Source organism: Danio aesculapii, chromosome 2 (assembly GCF_903798145.1).
Source record: "Danio aesculapii chromosome 2, fDanAes4.1, whole genome shotgun sequence".
NCBI classification, from domain to species: Eukaryota; Metazoa; Chordata; class Actinopteri; order Cypriniformes; family Danionidae; genus Danio; species Danio aesculapii.
This window is the reverse complement of record NC_079436.1, coordinates 1,918,489-1,936,985: the sequence shown is the minus strand read 5'-3', so window position 1 is coordinate 1,936,985 and position 18,497 is coordinate 1,918,489. Positions and strand designations below refer to the sequence as shown.

Below are 18,497 nucleotides of genomic sequence, written 5' to 3'. Positions count from 1 at the left end.
AATTAAAATAAAATACATTTATTTAATCAGGTAACTTTAACTAATGGAAACTTATTTTGAATGTTAACTAATGCATTTTCTAATATAAACAAGCAATGAACAATACATTCAAAATAAATAAAATTATAAAATAAAATAAAATAAAAATAAAATAAAACAAAATTAAAATAACCAAAATACAGTAAAATAAAAAAAATAAATAAATAAAATAATTAAAATAAAATAAAAAATACACAAATTTAATCAGGTAACTTTACGGAACCTTATTTTGAATGATAGTTAATGTGTTTACGAACATAAACAACGAACAATACATTTATTATAGTTATTTCTGTGTGGTGTAATGCTAAATAAATAAAATACAGATGTACGAAACTGTACAGATGTACAAAATCCGCAGTAAATTAATACATTTAATTTACATTAATATTTACGTGACTATATTTACTAATATGAACTTATGAACAAGGAACAAAAATAATATAAAATAAAATACAATTTGAACACCTAAATGATTTATAATATTTTTTTAATTGCAGCAGCCATTACTAATAATAAATTCTGGGAAACTTTAAAAGTCTTCGGTGCAAAGAAATACTGGAGAAATATCAGAATATTTTCTAAGCTGAGGTTATGGAGAGTATAAAAATACGACTGAAAGGACGCCGCAGAGCCTGTCCATTAAATCCATTTCAATTAAACATGGCTTTGAATGTGGATCTGCCTTATATAAGAGACTGAAGAGAGAGAACTGCAGAAATACTGGAGGAATGAAGAAGACGAGGAGGAGGAAGAAGAAGAGGAAGTTTATATATATATATATATATATATATATATATATACAGTTTTTACATTTAAAGTAAAAGGAAATGAAAACAAATATAAAGTAAATGAAATCCTTTTCTTTAAAAAAAAATCATTTATTTTATTTTAAGAAACAAAACGACATGACAGGACTGAGCCGAAAAGAAATGAATGAATGAATGAACGAATGAATGAACTTCTATTGATTGAAATGAAATGAGTTTTGTTCAGCTATAATAACCCTGATTTACTAAATAATTTTGCTTTATTACGATTATCAATACCTACGAATATAAGAAGAATAAGTTTTAAAAATAAATAACTACATAGATGTATTTGTTAATGAACAGCCTGCAGAATCTGAGTGAATTTACACGTGTGCTGCTGTCGACTTCATCATTTTACTGTCCACATCTCCATCAGGAAACAACTTTAATATTGATTCATTCATTCATTTTCCTTCAGCTTAGTCCCTTATTCATCAGGGGTCACCACAGCGGAATGAACCACCAACTATTCCTGCATATGTTTTACACAGTGGATGCCCTTCCAGCCGCAACCCAGTACTGGGAAACACCCATACACATACAACCACACTCATACACTACGGCCAATTTAGTTCATCAGTTCCCCTATAGCGCATGTGTTTGGACTGTGGGGAGCACCCGGAGGAAACCCACGCCAACACAACAAAGTCCACACAGAAATGCCAACTGACTCAGCCAGGACTCGAACCAGCAAACTTCTTGCTGTGATGCCACAGCGCTAACCACTGAGCCACCGTGCCACCCCAAAACTTTAATATTAGAATATTATTAATATTAAATAGCATCATTAATAATACATGAGCAGAAACTCTGGAATCAATCTGTAAGACTGTTGGTCTGGAGCCTCGTGTACTGAATATATTGAGGAAAATCTTCTATTCTACATTAATAACCAATAGAGTGATTCGCCGCCGTGCACAGAATTATTACCACTATTATATAAATCAATAAACGGGTGCAGGAGCAACATCAGAATCTGCTGGGAGAATTACATCCAGATCCACCAATGTGCTTTTATAACGGGGTTTTTCATTGAAGGGGAAAACATGTATACGGTAAATGAGACCTAATGTAAATTAAAGTCAAAATTATTCGCCCGCCTGTGAATTTCTTCTTCAATTATTTCCCAAATGATGTTGAACAGATTCAGGAAATTTTCACAGTATTTCCTATGATATTTTTTCTTCTGGAGAAAGTCTTATTTGTTTTATTTCTGCTAGAGTAAAAGCATTTTAAGGTCAATATTATTAGCCCCCTTAAGCAATATTAGTTTTGAATTGTCTCTAGAACAAACCACTGTTATACAATGACTTGCCTAATTACCCTAGTTAAGCCTTTAAATGTCACTTTAAGCTGAATACTAGTGTCTTGATGAATATCTAGTCTAATATTATGAGCTGTCATCATGGCCAGACTGGTTCCAGCTGATAGAAAGGCAACAGTAACTCAAATAAACACTCGTTACAACCGAGGTCTGCAGAAGAGCATCTCTGAACACACAACACGTCCAACCTTAAGGTGGATGGGCTACGGCAGCAGAAGACCACACCGGGTGCCAATTCCAGCAGGATAACGCACCATGTCATAAAGCGCCAATCCTCTCAGACTGGTTTCTTGAACATGACAATGAGTTCACTGTACTCAAATGGCCTCCACAGTCACCAGATCTCAATCCTATAGAGTATCTTTGGGATGTGGTGGAACGGGAGATTCACATCATGGATGTGCAGCCGACAAATCTGCAGCAACTGTGTGATGCTATCATGTCAATATGGAGCAAAATCTACCTTGTTGAATCTCTGCCATGAAGGATTAAGGCAGTTCTGAAGGCAAAATGGGCTCCAACACGGTACTGGTAAGGTGTACCTAATAAAGTGGCCAGTGAGTGTATATCCATTTAGGTGAAAGTGATTAACTTTGGATATTTATATGTTTCTAAATGTGAATCGCTTAACTTAAGACTATCATACTGACAATAATAACATCTAAAAAACGTTATTTTAATTTCACTTTAAGCTGTTTTGTGTAGTTAAAGTAACTTGGTAAGAGTGTGCAGTTAATGTAGTAGAACAAATCATTCCAGTATTGTCAAGTTGTGTTTCCCACGGGGCTTAATTTACTCATTAATTGACAATATAAAACTGATCAAACCCCACAGGAAAATCTCAAGGGAGTCAGCGGTAAGTTCTTCCTTCTTCTACGTTTTGATGTCTTTTCTGCAGCACTCTACTGAACAAACATTTAGACGTTTCACATTTAAGTCCAAATTTGTCTGGGTTGGAAACAGATCTAGTGATGGAGGAGAATTGTGTGATCTTCTCTGGTGTTGATGAAGAGCAGTGATGATAAATGAGTCTTGGGAGCTGCTGTCGTACTATAAACCCTGGTGGCAATGATGCTGTGAGAGCTGGACTAAAATAACAAATGACACTTCAGCTAACAATAAAGACTAGCGTCCCATCACTCATCCACACTTCGTAACTTATTTTTTTAATCTTTATTTAAAGCCAGCTTTCTCCTTACCTTAAAATAATACAAGCTTACTGTGAATCAATGTTTAATTTGTTTATTTATTTTATTTTCTGTGGGAAAGTAGATGCGAAAAGTAAAATACGTTGCTCGCGGTACGTTTTATTGCACGTTTCTGATAACAAATCCACTAGAGGGCGCTTTTTGCACTTTTTTAATTTTTATTTTTTTTGCAAATCTGAAGTGCGTTCAACCAAATAATCAACCTATATTTTTGGGAAACCACAAAAACTTTCTTTCCATTTGACTGCAACGTTACGTAAAAGGAACACTAGGGGGCAGTATTACGGCAACAGCTTTCGTTTTTTTGTTAATACTTTAAAATAATGAATGTCAGTTAATGTATTTACTAACATGAACAAACTATTATCAATACATTCATTACGGTTTTTATTCATGTTTGTTGACGTTAGTTGATTTTATTTAAGGTAATTACGGTTAGTTCATAAATATTTTTGTCCCAGTATAATACGTTTTTCTTTTTATATTGTGGTACAACACAGACTCATTGGAAATACATTCTTCAGCCCACATTTTTGTGAAACAGCTAAAAAGTGTACTTAAACACACGCTTGACTGCAGTTTGAGGTGAAATGAACACTAGAGGGCAGTATGATGAGGTCAACTGTTGTTCCTTTTCACACTAATGATATTTACAGGCACATATTATTGACGAATAAAGGATTATTTACATGCATTTCTTTGCACAACACCAAATAAACACCACTAAACATCTTAACGCTGTCTGTGATTTGTAATGAACACATTTGTGTCACCTATCTATCTCCATATGAACACTTTTCTGCTGTTTTCTCGTAGCTCACTTTGTTGTGTTTGTGCTGCAGAGTGCTGGGGTTCGAGTCTGGTGAAGCACGCTTACATAAAAGAGATAAAAGCAATGTAAAATCAAGGTAAACAATGTGTTCTTAGTGCACTTTTCCCTTCCGTCTGCTTCTGAAAACACAACTGGTTGGGTTAAGCGAAGGGTTTAGCTTAGTGTTTCGCTAGCTGATCTGTACGACAAGCTCTGCCTTCTCCTGGACGTCTACAAAAAGGACGTGTATCTGAAACTAAACTAAACACACCCTAAGTAATGCATTTCAGATTCGCAAACATGTAAACAGCGCCCACTAGTGGATTTGTCATCAGTAACGTGCAACGAAACATACCCGGAGCGATGTATATTACGAGGCACATATTTCCAACTAACCTGAACTGAAGAATAGAATTGCACAGAGATGTAAAAACTAAATCAAGAACGATCCAGCCATTATATTTAACACACAACTGAAGAGACCGTCAGACCAGAACTGTTAACGTTTTCCTCAATAATGTGACTCTCGTAATAAACTCTGGAGAGTGTGTACCTTGTTGAAGCTGCGTCCAGGCGAGTCCTTCTGGTCCGGTTTGAGCTCCTGCAGTTGAGCGTCCAGAATATCCACCAGCTGCTCCATGAGGCGCACAGAAGAGCTGACGTCTCCAGCAAACACTGAGCCCTGAGTGTGGTGAGCCAGTTCATTGGCCAGACTCGCTGCGTTCTCTCCACTGCGGATCTGAGAAATCAAAACAGAACACACAATAAAGTCCGCATGAAATCAAAACTAGCCATAGTCATTTTGTTTGTGAGCTCGCATTGCTAGTTTTGTGGTGAACATGTTATGAAGAAATAAATAAAAGTTTTCCCTTGTAATTTTCAATGTCTCAAGTATTGGGCGTGGCTAATATACTTAACCACGCCCCATGTTGACATCAAACAGAAATGGTGAGCAGGAGGAGTCTGTTAGGTTGCAATAACTCTCCCCAAACTCTTTTCCTCATCTTTCTGAATAACACGCCTACTTTGTCACATCCAATCAGCTTGCAGTAGAAAAAAAACAAGCCACACCCACTATTTTCTTATTTAATATCCTGTTTCTTTAGGAACTACATCACTGCGGCTTTAAATCATTCACTTCATTCATTAGTTCTCACCACTGCGGATCTGAGAATTCACCAGTAAACACACATCACACACACTAAATATTTTAAATGTTTCTTAAGATTAAATATATTGTGTTCAATGGGAGAAACGTTGTAGTTTTCCCCCCCAGACATTTTAAAAGAACATATTTTAGGGCAGTTATCACACATACGGGTTATATTTTTATCCAAGGTTATCATACAGTAGCGTGAGAATCTTATGGCGGTCCACGCTCTGTGTATTGTGAAATAACTCAGTGTATTGTGAAAAGTGGATCTGAAATGACATCCAGCATCATCTGACCTTCTGCGCCACCTGAGCCACCCAGTGTGACGTACAGTTGCTGAGATCGGGACCTTTCCAGTTCCAGACGCCACCGGTCAAGCAGAGGAACAGAGCGATTCCTGGAAGGAGAAGACACAACAAACACTCAGTTAAAGATTACAGCAAAGTACAGAGAATTATTAGCCCTGTTGTATTTTAAAAGATTTCCCCAAATTATGTTTAAAAAAGCAATGATTTTTTTACAGTATTTTCTATAATACCAGAAAAGTTTTAAATTTTTTTAAAGCAATTTTAAGGTCAATATTATTAGCCCCCTTAAGCAATATTAGTTTTGGATTGTCTCCAGAACAAACCACTGTTATACAATGACTTGCCTAATTACCCTAACTTTACCCTAATTAACCTAGTGAAGCCTTTAAATGTCACTTTAAGCTGAATACTGGTGTCTTGAAGAATATCTAGACTAATATTATGTGCCATTAAATAGAAATTGGGGGGGAAATATACAGGAGACCGGGCGAATAATTCTATATTCAATCTAACATTTAAATCTGAGAATACTGTATTTTAGTTTTTGTATCTGTCACATGTACAGCACTTTGGTCAACCCTGGTTGTTTTTTAATGTGCTTTATAAATAATGAATGAATGAATGAATGAATGAAAATGAATGAATGAATGAAAAAGAATGAATGACTGAACGAACGAATGAAAAAACAAATGAATGAATGAAGAGATGAATGAATTAATGAATAAATGAATGAATGAATGAAACAAATTATTGAATGAATGAAAGAATGAAAGAATAAATAAAAGAATGAAAGAATTAATGAATGAATTAATTAATGAACAAACAAAATGACTGAATGAATAAACGAATGAATGAACAAATGATGATTGAATAAAAGAATCAACAAATAAATGAGTAAAAGAAATAATAATTGAATTAGTAATTATTGAATAAAAAGAATAAATGAACAAACAAATGAACGAACGAATAAATGAATGAATGAATGGACAAATAAATGAAATAACGAACGACCATTCAATGAATAAAATAATGAATGAACGAACGAACAAGCACAAATATACAACTTAAACGAACGAACGAATGAATAAATGAATAAATTAATGAATAAGACTGAATGAACAAACAAACGACTTAACTAACAAACGTATGAATGAATAAATGAATGAACAAAAATGAACTAATGAACAAATGAATGAATGAATGAAATAATGAATGAAAGAATGAACAAATGAATGAATGAATTAATTAATCGATGAATGAACAAAAGAATGAATGAACAAATTAATGAATGAACATTTGAATTAATGACCGAAAAAAATAATGAATGAATGAATGAACAAATGAATTAAGAAATGAGTGAATCAATGAACGAATGAATGAATGAACAATTGAACAGATGAATGAATAAATGAATGAATGAATGAATGAATGATTGAACGAACAAACGAATGAATGAACGAACGAACGAACGAACGAACGAATGAAAGAGTTAGAACGGTCTTTTCTTCTCCTGGTTAATTCTGTCACCTCTTTTATTGATTTATTGGTTATATGTTTATCCCATCTGAAGCTGCTGTACTGATATTTATTTTTCGGGATGCTGCTTTTGTTTTCTTGCACTTCAACTAAGAAGGCAGTCATTTAAAAAAAGAAGCCTGCAGAAAGCTTATTGCTGAAGAGACTATATTCAGTCAGACAAACACAATGATCATGATGATATTATCTGTACAGAGCTGTCAAACGCTATCAAAACATTAGCATAATAACCCTCGTACATCAGATCTGTAGATCAGCAGAAATAAAGACTCTGTCTAGGATGAAGGCTCTTCTGTTTCATTCAGTTTAGCAGCAAACCATATTCACAATCATGATAAAATAATCATTTTAAAAACAAACATTTATTGAACAATTATTGGAATTTTTTTTTACTTAATTTACGATTTCCTACGATAATTTCGTCTGGATGAAGTCTAATATCCATATTTATATTTGGCTGTTTTTGACTGATTTGTGGTTAGTGCAGGTTAGTGTATACTCCATCAGCTGTTTCTGTCAGCTTTGTGTTTTTGTCTGTTTGGTGCCATCTAGTGTCTGAATAATGCGCAGGTTAGTGTATACTCCATCAGCTGTTTCTGTCAGCTTTGTGTTTTTGTCTGTTTGGTGCCATCTAGTGTCTGAATAATGCGCAGGTTAGTGTATACTCCATCAGCTGTTTCTGTCAGCTTTGTGTTTTTGTCTGTTTGGTGCCATCTAGTGTCTGAATAATGCGCAGGTTAGTGTATACTCCATCAGCTGTTTCTGTCAGCTTTGTGTTTTTGTCTGTTTGGCGCCATCTAGTGTCTGAATAATGCGCAGGTTAGTGTATACTCCATCAGCTGTTTCTGTCAGCTTTGTGTTTTTGTCTGTTTGGCGCCATCTAGTGTCTGAATAATGCGCAGGTTAGTGTATACTCCATCAGCTGTTTCTGTCAGCTTTGTGTTTTTGACTGTTTGGCGGCATCTTGTGTCTGAATAATGCGCAGGTTAGTGTATACTCCATCAGCTGTTTCTGTCAGCTTTGTGTTTTTGACTGTTTGGCGCCATCTTGTGTCTGAATAATGCGCAGGTTAGTGTATACTCCATCAGCCGTTTCTGTCAGCTTTGTGTTTTTGACTGTTTGGCGCCATCTTGTGTCTGAATAATGCGCAGGTTAGTGTATACTCCATCAGCTGTTTCTGTCAGCTTTGTGTTTTTGACTGTTTGGCGCCATCTTGTGTCTGAATAATGCGCAGGTTAGTGTATACTCCATCAGCTGTTTCTGTCAGCTTTGTGTTTTTGACTGTTTGGCGCCATCTTGTGTCTGAATAATGCGCAGGTTAGTGTATACTCCATCAGCTGTTTCTGTCAGCTTTGTGTTTTTGACTGTTTGGTGCCATCTTGTGTCTGAATAATGCGCAGGTTAGTGTATACTCCAGCAACTGTTTCTGTCAGCTTTGTGTTTTGGTCTGTTCGGCACCATCTTGTGTCTGAATAATGCGCAGGTTAGTGTATACTCCATCAGCTGTTTTCCTTTCTGTAAGCTTTGTGTTTCTGACTGTTTGGCGCCATCTTGTGTCTGAATAATGCGAACAAACAAATAAATTGACCAACAAACAAATAAATAAATGAAAAAAATCAATAAACAAACAAACAAATTAAAGAACAAATGAATGGATGACCGAATACATGTAAGAATTAACAAATGAATGAATGAATGAATGAATGAACAAACAAATAAATTAATGAAAGAATGAATGAATTAATAAACAAACGAATGAATGAATGAACAGATGAATGAACAAGCGAACAAATGATTGAATGGATGAAAGAATGACCAAACGAATAATTGAATGAATGAACAAATGAATGAATGATTAAATGAAGAAATTACTGAATGAATTAACAGATGAATGAATTAAAGAACTAATTAATGAACGACTGACTGAACAAACGAATGAGTGAATACATGAATGAATGAACAAATGAATGAATGAAGGAATGAATGAAGGAATGCCTGACCAAACGAACAAATAATGAATAAAATGAATTAATGAACAAACAAATGAATGAATGAAAAAATGAATGAACGAACGACTGACCAAACAAACGAATGAACGAATACATAAATAAATGAACAAATGAATGAATGAAAGGATGAATGAGCGAATGAATGATAGAACAAATGAATAAATGACTGAACGAACAAATGAATGAATGAATGAACAGATGAATGAATTAAAGAACAAATGAATGAATTAACGAATACATTAATGAATGAACAAATGAACAAACGACTGAATAAACAAATAAATGAATGAACAGAGGAATGAATGAATGAATAAACGAACTAATGAACGAACAAACATTATTTATTATAACGGAGAGACCCCGCAGACACACCTCGTGTTCCTCTAGGACAGGGCCGCTCCACCGTCAGCCCGCGGTGTGTTTTTGGCCAGGAGATTCCTCTTTTTTCAGCCGGTTCACAGAAGCGTCTGCTGGCAGGCGGTAGGCTGGCGGTGGGGTCGGATGGAGGTTCCGGATGCTCCTCCGTCAGTGGGTCTGCGGGTATGCTGGAGTTCAGAGATGGTCTCTGGGTGAAGCTGATGCTGAGGGTGGTCTTCAAGACTGCTGGAGTGGATCTTCTGGGAGGAAGAGTGGAGGTGGCGTCATCGGACACTGTCGGCTCTGGAGGAACAAAAGATTGAGATTATTGCACTGAAATATAGGAGATCATTATACTGACTGTAAAATAAGAATATATCAGACTTATAAATATAAATATATATATATATAAAAAATACTAATATAAATCAAATGTAGTATACCATCAATCAATTGAAATATGTGAGTTTAACAGACTTAAATATAGGACATTATCAGACTTATATATATAAGTTATCAGACGTGAATATATGAGTTTATCAGACTTAAGTATAGGACTTTATCAGACTTAAACATATAAGTTATCAGACGTGAATATATGAGTTTATCAGACTTAAATATATGAGTTTATTAAATAAAATATGAGTTTATCAGACTTAAGCATAGGACTTTATCAAACTTAAATAAATAACTTATCAGACTTGAATATATGAGTTTATCAGACTTAAATATGTGAGTTAATCAGACTTAAATATGTGAGTTTATTAAATGAAATATGAGTTTATCAGACTTAAATAAATAAGTTATCAGACTTGAATATATGAGTTAATCAGACTTAAATATGTGAGTTTATTAAATGAAATATGAGTTTATCAGACTTAAATAAATAAGTTATCAGACTTGAATATATGAGTTAATCAGACTTAAATATGTGAGTTTATTAAATGAAATATGAGTTTATCAGACTTAAATAAATAAGTTATCAGACTTGAATATATGAGTTTATCAGACTTAAATATGTGAGTTTATTAAATGAAATATGAGTTTATCAGACTTAAATAAATAAGTTATCAGACTTGAATATATGAGTTTATCAGACTTAAATATGTGAGTTTATTAAATGAAATATGAGTTTATCAGACTTAAATAAATAAGTTATCAGACTTGAATATGTGAGTTTATCAGACTTAAATATGTGAGTTTATTAAATGAAATATGAGTTTATCAGACTTAAATAAATAAGTTATCAGACTTGAATATATGAGTTTATCAGACTTAAATATGTGAGTTTATTAAATGAAATATGAGTTTATCAGACTTAAATAAATAAGTTATCAGACTTGAATATATGAGTTTATCAGACTTAAATAAATAAGTTATCAGACTTGAATATATGAGTTTATCAGACTTAAATAAATAAGTTATCAGACTTGAATATATGAGTTTATCAGACTTAAATATGTGAGTTTATTAAATGAAATATGAGTTTATCAGACTTAAGTATAGGACTTTATCAGACTTAAATAAATAAGTTATCAGACTTGAATATGTGAGTTTATTAAATGAAATTTGAGTTTTCAGACTGACTTATATGAGTTATCAGACTGAAATATTTGAGTTAATTGTTGATATTGTTAATAATATTAATAATAACAACAACAACAACAACAACAACAACAATAATAAAAATAATAACAATAATAATAATAATAATATTAATAATAATAATAATAATAATAATAATAATAATAATAACAATAATAATAATAACAACAACAACAACAACAACAACAACAATAATAATAATAATAATAATAATAATAATAATAGTTGTTGCTCCAAAACAATGACTCTTTACACCTTAATTCTGCATAGGAAAGTGCAGAGCATTAAAAAAACACAAGTGTACACAGGTAGTGTTTTGTCTGCGAGTGATTTTAAACCAATGCTTTTTGAGTAAAAACAGCTTTCAAGTTAGCTTGTCTGAGTGTTTTTCAGTTCTGCACCGTGTTTGTTTGTGCGCTCCTGTTTCAACCACAAGCGTGACTGCATGGAAATCATCCGTAATAATGAACATCACAAGATATGAATGTGCTCAGAATAACAGATTTCTGCTCCCTTTCATATCAGCCAATCAGAACAGATGCCTGATGAAGCCCAAAGAAAACCACACAACTCTATTGGCTAATAGAGCTAAAGCACAGCCCCCTCATGTGTGGTCATGCATATAATCGCTCAGCACCATCTTGTTGAGTGTGTGATACAAGGATAAAGATTTTTGGGGTTTTTCTTTTTTGAGGGTGGCGGGGGGAAAGCTTTTCAGTGAAGCAGTGATTGTTGATCAGCCAGACAGAGAACATGAGGACTCAAACAAACAAAAATAAATCAGTAAATAAATTCATTTAAAAATTAATAAATAAATGAATTCATTTAAAATAAAAAACATATTTAAAATAAATAAATAAATAAATGTAAAACAAAAAAAACTTAAAATAAATGAATGTAAAAAAAATGACAAATAAATAAATGTAAAATTAAAAAAAAACATTTTAAAAAATAAATAAATGTAAAATAAATAATTTTAAAACAAATGAATAAAAGTAAAACAAAACAATAAAAAATAAATTTAAAACAAATAAACAAATACATTTAAAAGAATAATTTTAAAATAAATAAATAAATGTAAAAATGTACAAATTAACGTAAATAAAATAAATAAATGTAAAAATAGATAAATAAACATAACATTTAAAATTAAAGTAAATAAATGTAAAAAAATTTTTTAAAATGAATGTAATATAAAAAATAAATACATAAAATTTTTTTATAATTTTTTAAATAAATAAATTCTAAAACAAAAGAATTAAAATAAAGAATTGTAAAATAAAATTTTTTTTAATAAATAAATAAATTTTATATAAATAAATAAAAATTTAATAATTTAAAAATAAATGAATAAATGTAAAAAATGTGAAATAAATAACTATAGAATAAATAAATAAATACATTTAAATTTTAATATAAAATATAATAATAAATATTTTAGATAAATAAATAAATAAATAATTACAAATAATGTAAAATAAATAAAAAAACGTTAAATAAATTACAAAAATAAATAAATAAATAAATGAATGAATGAATGAATCCTCTCAGGATGCAAAGGAATGTGTGATATTATTTAAAAAATGTGCAAAGCATGCATATATCAGTTAACATATCAGACAGTGAATCCAACAGCACGCTGTAACATTCAGAAGATCCAGAAGGAATGCTAATAATGCTCAAGCATTCATTTGTCTGGCCTCCACTCTGCTGCTTGCAGGACTGGAATTTAATCACAATAACAAAATTACCTACAAGCCTCTGGGGCCCTGTTTCCACCTGGCATTAACATGTATTCAGATGAGTCTCTTGTGGCCACTTAAGTTCAGATTCAGTAAAGACGCGTCTCTTTATTTCATCACTTTACACTTTAAAAACAAACAAACAAATAAACAAACAAATACATAAATAAACAAATAAATAAATACATCACTAAGGAGATTTTTGGGCAAAATTATTTTAATTAATTCATTATTATTTAGATTTTTTACCCTTAATCTAGACTACAAGGGCTGCAGTACAAGATACACTCACCGGCCACTTTATTAGGTACACCTGTCCAACTGCTTATTAACGCAAATTTCTAATCAGCCAATCACATGGCAGCAACTCAATGCATTTAGGCATGTAGACATGGTCAAGACGATCTGCTGCAGTTCAACAATGAGTTCACTGTACTCAAATGGCCTCCACAGTCACCAGATCTCAATCTAGAGCACCACTGGGATGTGGTAGAAAGGGAGATTCACATCATAGATGTGCAGCCGACAAATCTGCAGCAACTGTGTGATGCTATCATGTCAATATGGAGCAAAATCTCTGAGGAATATTTCCAGTACCTTGTTGAATCTCTGCCACAAATAATTAAGGCAGTTCTGAAGGCAAAAGGGGGTCCAACATGGTACTAGTAAGGTGTACCTAATAAAGTGGCCGGTGAGTGTATATGCATATATGCTTGAGAATTAAAGGAAAAGAAGGTATTTTGAAGAATGCTGAAAACCTGTAACCATTGACTTCCACACTATTTGTTTTATGGACGTCAATTATTACTGATTACCAACATTTTTCAAAATATCTTCTTTTTTCTTCAACAAAACACAGAAACTCAAGGTTTAAGATCACTTGAGGATGAGTGAAAATGTATTTTAGGGTTGAATTTTCACTTTCAAACTATCTGTAAGGCCAAGGTTTTTGTTTTGTGTGTCATTCAAACATCCTGAAGATTGTTTCACGCAGAGAGGTTTTTAGAAAGGTGAAGGCAAACCTTTTTAAAAACATTTAAGGATCATTCAAAGAGCTTTCCGTCATTTGTTTTTGACAGTTTAAACAAATAGGGCTGGATCTGGTCTATTACGCTGTCATCTTTAGCACTGTAAAACACACAAAGAAAAGACGCCGTAAATCAAAGTCTACAAAAACTCTTGCCAGAATGTTTTTGCGTGATATGCATGTCAAAATACGAGTGCCAAAAGTTACAATATTTACTGAAAGCAAACTAGATGCATATATACAGCAGGGGGGAAAATTATTGAACACGTCCCCATTTATCTCATATCTCTAAAGGTGCTGTTGACTTGAAATTTTCACCAGATGTTGGTAACAACCAAATAAATCCTTATATGCAAAGAAAACAATATTAATTAGTTCATAAATGATGTTCTGTGTAATAAAATGAACACATGAAGAAAGGGAGGTGTATTTGGGCAGTGAAAGCCCAGACAGCAGCTGAAATCTCTCAGTAGTTCTTCAGCAACCCTCTGCCCTTCCTCAGTGTAAATGAATATCAGCTGCTTCAGTCCAACATCTACATTAGCAAGAGGATGAAGATGAAACCAGGGTGGACATTTCAGCAAGACAATGATCCAAAACACAGCCAAGGAGACTCTCAGATGCTTTCAGAGAAAGAAAATCAAGCTGTAGAATGGCCCAGCCAATCCCCTGATGTGAATCCAATAGAAGATACAAAATAAAGCTCAGATTTGATAGATGAGACCCACAGAAGCATCAAGATTGTGACACTCTAAGTCTGTGAGAAACTCACACTCATATATAAAGATCTAACGCAAATTATATGTACCATATATATGTAAATATGCTTATTCTGTTTATTTTCATATGTTATGTTTATGTGTATTTATATATATACACATAAATATACACAGTACACCTTAAAAACATGCAAATGAGCCAAACTTTCATTCTATTATGGTGAAACTTCATAATTAATCCACAAATATTGACTACGCACGCACGCACGCACGCACGCACACACACGCACACACACACTGAACAGAACAGAAAAACAGCAATTTTCCAAATCTAACAGCTTATTAAAGCTGATAAAGTTTTCCAAACAAGCGCTGTGAACATAATCTTTCCTCAGCATTATTGGCGTTTGATTATTATTAATGACATCACAGGCAGCGGCGTGTCTAACGGGCTGCTTTCAGACTAATACGCTAATGATCTATTCTGACACATCATTAGTTTTGTCTTGTCTGTTTACCATCGCTTAAGACATTACTGACTGTGTTTACATGCATTTAAGCACCACACAAACACTGGGAAATGCAAGTTTATTTTCCCTGTCACATTCATTTGACAAAGACGCATGAAGTTGAAGTCAGAATTATTCGCCCTCCTGGATATTTTTTCCCAAATTTTCTGTCAACACATTTCTAAACACAATAGTGTTAATAACTCATTTCTAATAGCTGATTTATTTTATCTTCACCATGATGACAGTAAATAATATTAGACTAGATATTCTTCAAGACACTAGTATTCAGCTTAAAGTGACATTTAAACTAGGTTAATTAGGGTAAAGTTAGGGTAATTAGCATACCTGCCAACACTCCCGTTTTTCCCTGGAGTCTCCCGTATTTCAGACCCATCTCCCGCCCACCTCCTGTATTGCTCTGTCTCCCGGAAATCTCCTGGAATTCCACCCCCTTGGGTTCAGTCCCCATGCGCACCGAACCCACCATGCAACCATCTTCTTACCCGCTTCCCATTTTGCGCGTGCCCCCCTGCGGGGTGAGCGTGGAACCCCCCCCCCCCCCCCCCAGTGAGCGTGATTTCAGCGTTCGTTGGTAATTAGGCAAGTCATTGTATAGCAGTGGTTTGTTCTAGAGACTATCCAAAACCAATATTGCTTAAGAGGGCTAATAATATTGACCTTAAAATTGGTTAAAAAAAAATTTACAACTGCTTTCATTCTAGCCGAAATAAATCAAATAAGACTTTCTCCAGAAGAAAAAATATTATAGGTAATACTGTGAAAAATTCCTGAATCTGTTCAACATCATTTGGGAAATATTTGAAAAAGAGAAGGCCAAATGAGGCTTGAACTGTATATGAACAACTAAATACAAGCTTATTAAAAAAACATGTATGTTTTTTGTGGAAAAAAATGCTAAAATATTTACATTTGACTGCAGTTTGTGGGTGAAATAAACACTAGGGGGCAGTATAACGACAATGTCTTTTGTTCCTTTTCACACTAATGATATTTAGACTATTTCTTATGAATACATTATTATTTTGGTGCATTTCTTTGCACAACACCAAATAAACAGCACTAAACATCTTAACATTGTCTATGATTAGTAATGAACACGTTTGCGTCACTTATCTATCTCCATATGGACACGTTTCTGGCGTTTGCTCGTAGCTCACTTTGTACGATGTTGTGTTTGTGCTGCAGAACGCTCGTGTTTGAGTCCAGTGAAACACGCTTCAACAAAAGCAACGTAAAATTAAGGTAAACTGTGTGCTGGCAGTGCAATTATCTCTTCCGTCTGCTTCTGAAAACACTATTGGTTGGATTTAGCTCAGTGTTTTGCTAGCTGATCTGCACGACAAGCTACGCCTTTTTCTAGAGGTCTACAAGAAGGATGTGTATCTGAAACATACAACAACACACACACACACTAAGTAACGTATTTCAGATTCGCCAAAATGCAGACAGCACCCTCTAGTGGATTTGTCATCAGAAATGTGCAACGAAACGTACCCGGAGCAACGTATTTTATGTTTAAAAAAAAATAAGTGTAGACAGCAAATTTCACTGGGAAGGAAAAACTTAAATCCGACACAGTGCATTATGTTTGTGAAGGAAATGAATATCCACTTGCAAACGGAGTATCAATACTACTGACATCATTACAGCATTAAATGAGCATGTGGGACCAGATTACATGTCAACTGAGAGGACTATTATGGTTTTTACCCATTTCATCTTCTTTCTCTGTGGAAATATAATGCGACTTGACGAAATTAAACCCAACAGGATCTTCGCATTACAGAAATAAGACGACAGAGCTCTGCGATTCTGCACCGAGCGAGGTCAACTGTGTGAAAGATGTCACCTTTCTACTTTAGTTTTGAGTGCAGATGATGTAAACGTTGGCTAAAGTTAAAATTAATGTTGTCTGTGCAGTTAAAAAGGATCGCAGAGCTCATAGAAACAGTCGTTGCTATCTTGAATCACTATTTTTTTGACCTCCTGAGGTTGAGTGTTTATGTATGGAGTCAGATCAGTCTCAAAAACAATACATTTATAAAATGAAACTCATACATGAACAACTCATATTTTCAAAATACAATTTGTAAATTTAAAACACAATTCATAATGGCGCAATGGGGAGGACTGTCGTCTTACTGCAAGAAGGTTGCTGGTTTAAACCTCGGCTGGCTTAGTTGGCGTTTCTGTGTGGAGTTTGCATGTTCTCCCTGTGTTGCCGTGGGTTTCCTCCGGGTGCTCCGGTTTCCCTCACATGTCCAAACACATGCGCTATAAGTCAATTACATGAGCTAAATTGTCCGTAGTGTATGTGTTAGAATGAGAGTGTATGGGTGTTTCCCAGTGATGGGTTGCAGCTGGAAGGGCATCTGCTGCGTAAAACATGTGCTGGATAAGTTGGTGGTTCATTCCGCAGTGGCGACCCCATATTACTAAAAGGGACTAAGCCGAAAAGAATATGAATGAATGAATTGGGTATTTATGAATCGTGTTTTGACTCGCGAACTGGATTTGTGTATTTACAAATTGGATTTAGTAAATGTCACCTGCGTTGTGGATGTATGAACTATAATTTTAAATGTATTGTTTTTTAGACTGATCTGTTTCCATATTTGTACGACTTTAAAATTAATCAAACTAATAATTCAACTATGGGAGTCAATGGTTACTGGTTTTCAACATTCTTTAAAATATCTTCTTTTGTAATCAACTGCAAAAAAGAAACTTATTAAGGTTTGGAACCACTTACGCGGTACTAAACGGTAAGTACATTTTTATTTTTGGGGTGAACTGTCCTTTTAAATTATGGTGCCGGATCAGTCTCAAAAATAATGCATGTACAAATGATAATTCATACATCCACAAACCAATTCACATTTACAAAACACAATTCGCAAATACACAAATCCAACGCACTTGGTCAAACTATTTATGATTTTTAATTGTGTGTTGTATTCATGAATTGTGTTTTGAATTAACAAACTGAATGTTGTAAATGTGAATTGTGCTGCGCATGTATTAATTTCATTTCATAAACGTAATATTTTTGAGATTGATCTGACTCCATATTTATTTTTGCCACAGGAAAGACAGCTAACCATACTTTAATTACTTTTTGTTGTTGTTTTTAAATGTGTTTTTTTTAATGCCGGCTGCGTTGCTAGTTGCTCCATTTCCAGACCCGCAGAAATCTTTATTCACTGTCAACTTTTTAGGTAATTGAAAAGTGGCTGATTGCCAGCGTTCAACAAATAAATTATTAATTAAATTAAGTGACTTTCACTAACATTTTTAATAGTTTAAAGTGGATT

At 33.8% G+C, this 18,497-nt stretch overlaps 1 protein-coding gene across 1 annotated transcript in view; it reads right to left on the bottom strand.

The window, feature by feature from the left end:
* The window catches only part of LOC130234359 (adhesion G protein-coupled receptor L2), a 254,267-nt gene that overhangs the window by 80,190 nt on the left and 155,580 nt on the right, over positions 1 to 18,497 (bottom strand). The window contains 3 exon segments of the mRNA XM_056464612.1: positions 4,748 to 4,933; positions 5,644 to 5,744; positions 9,573 to 9,860. Coding sequence (XP_056320587.1) covers positions 4,748 to 4,933; positions 5,644 to 5,744; positions 9,573 to 9,860 — 575 coding nt within the window.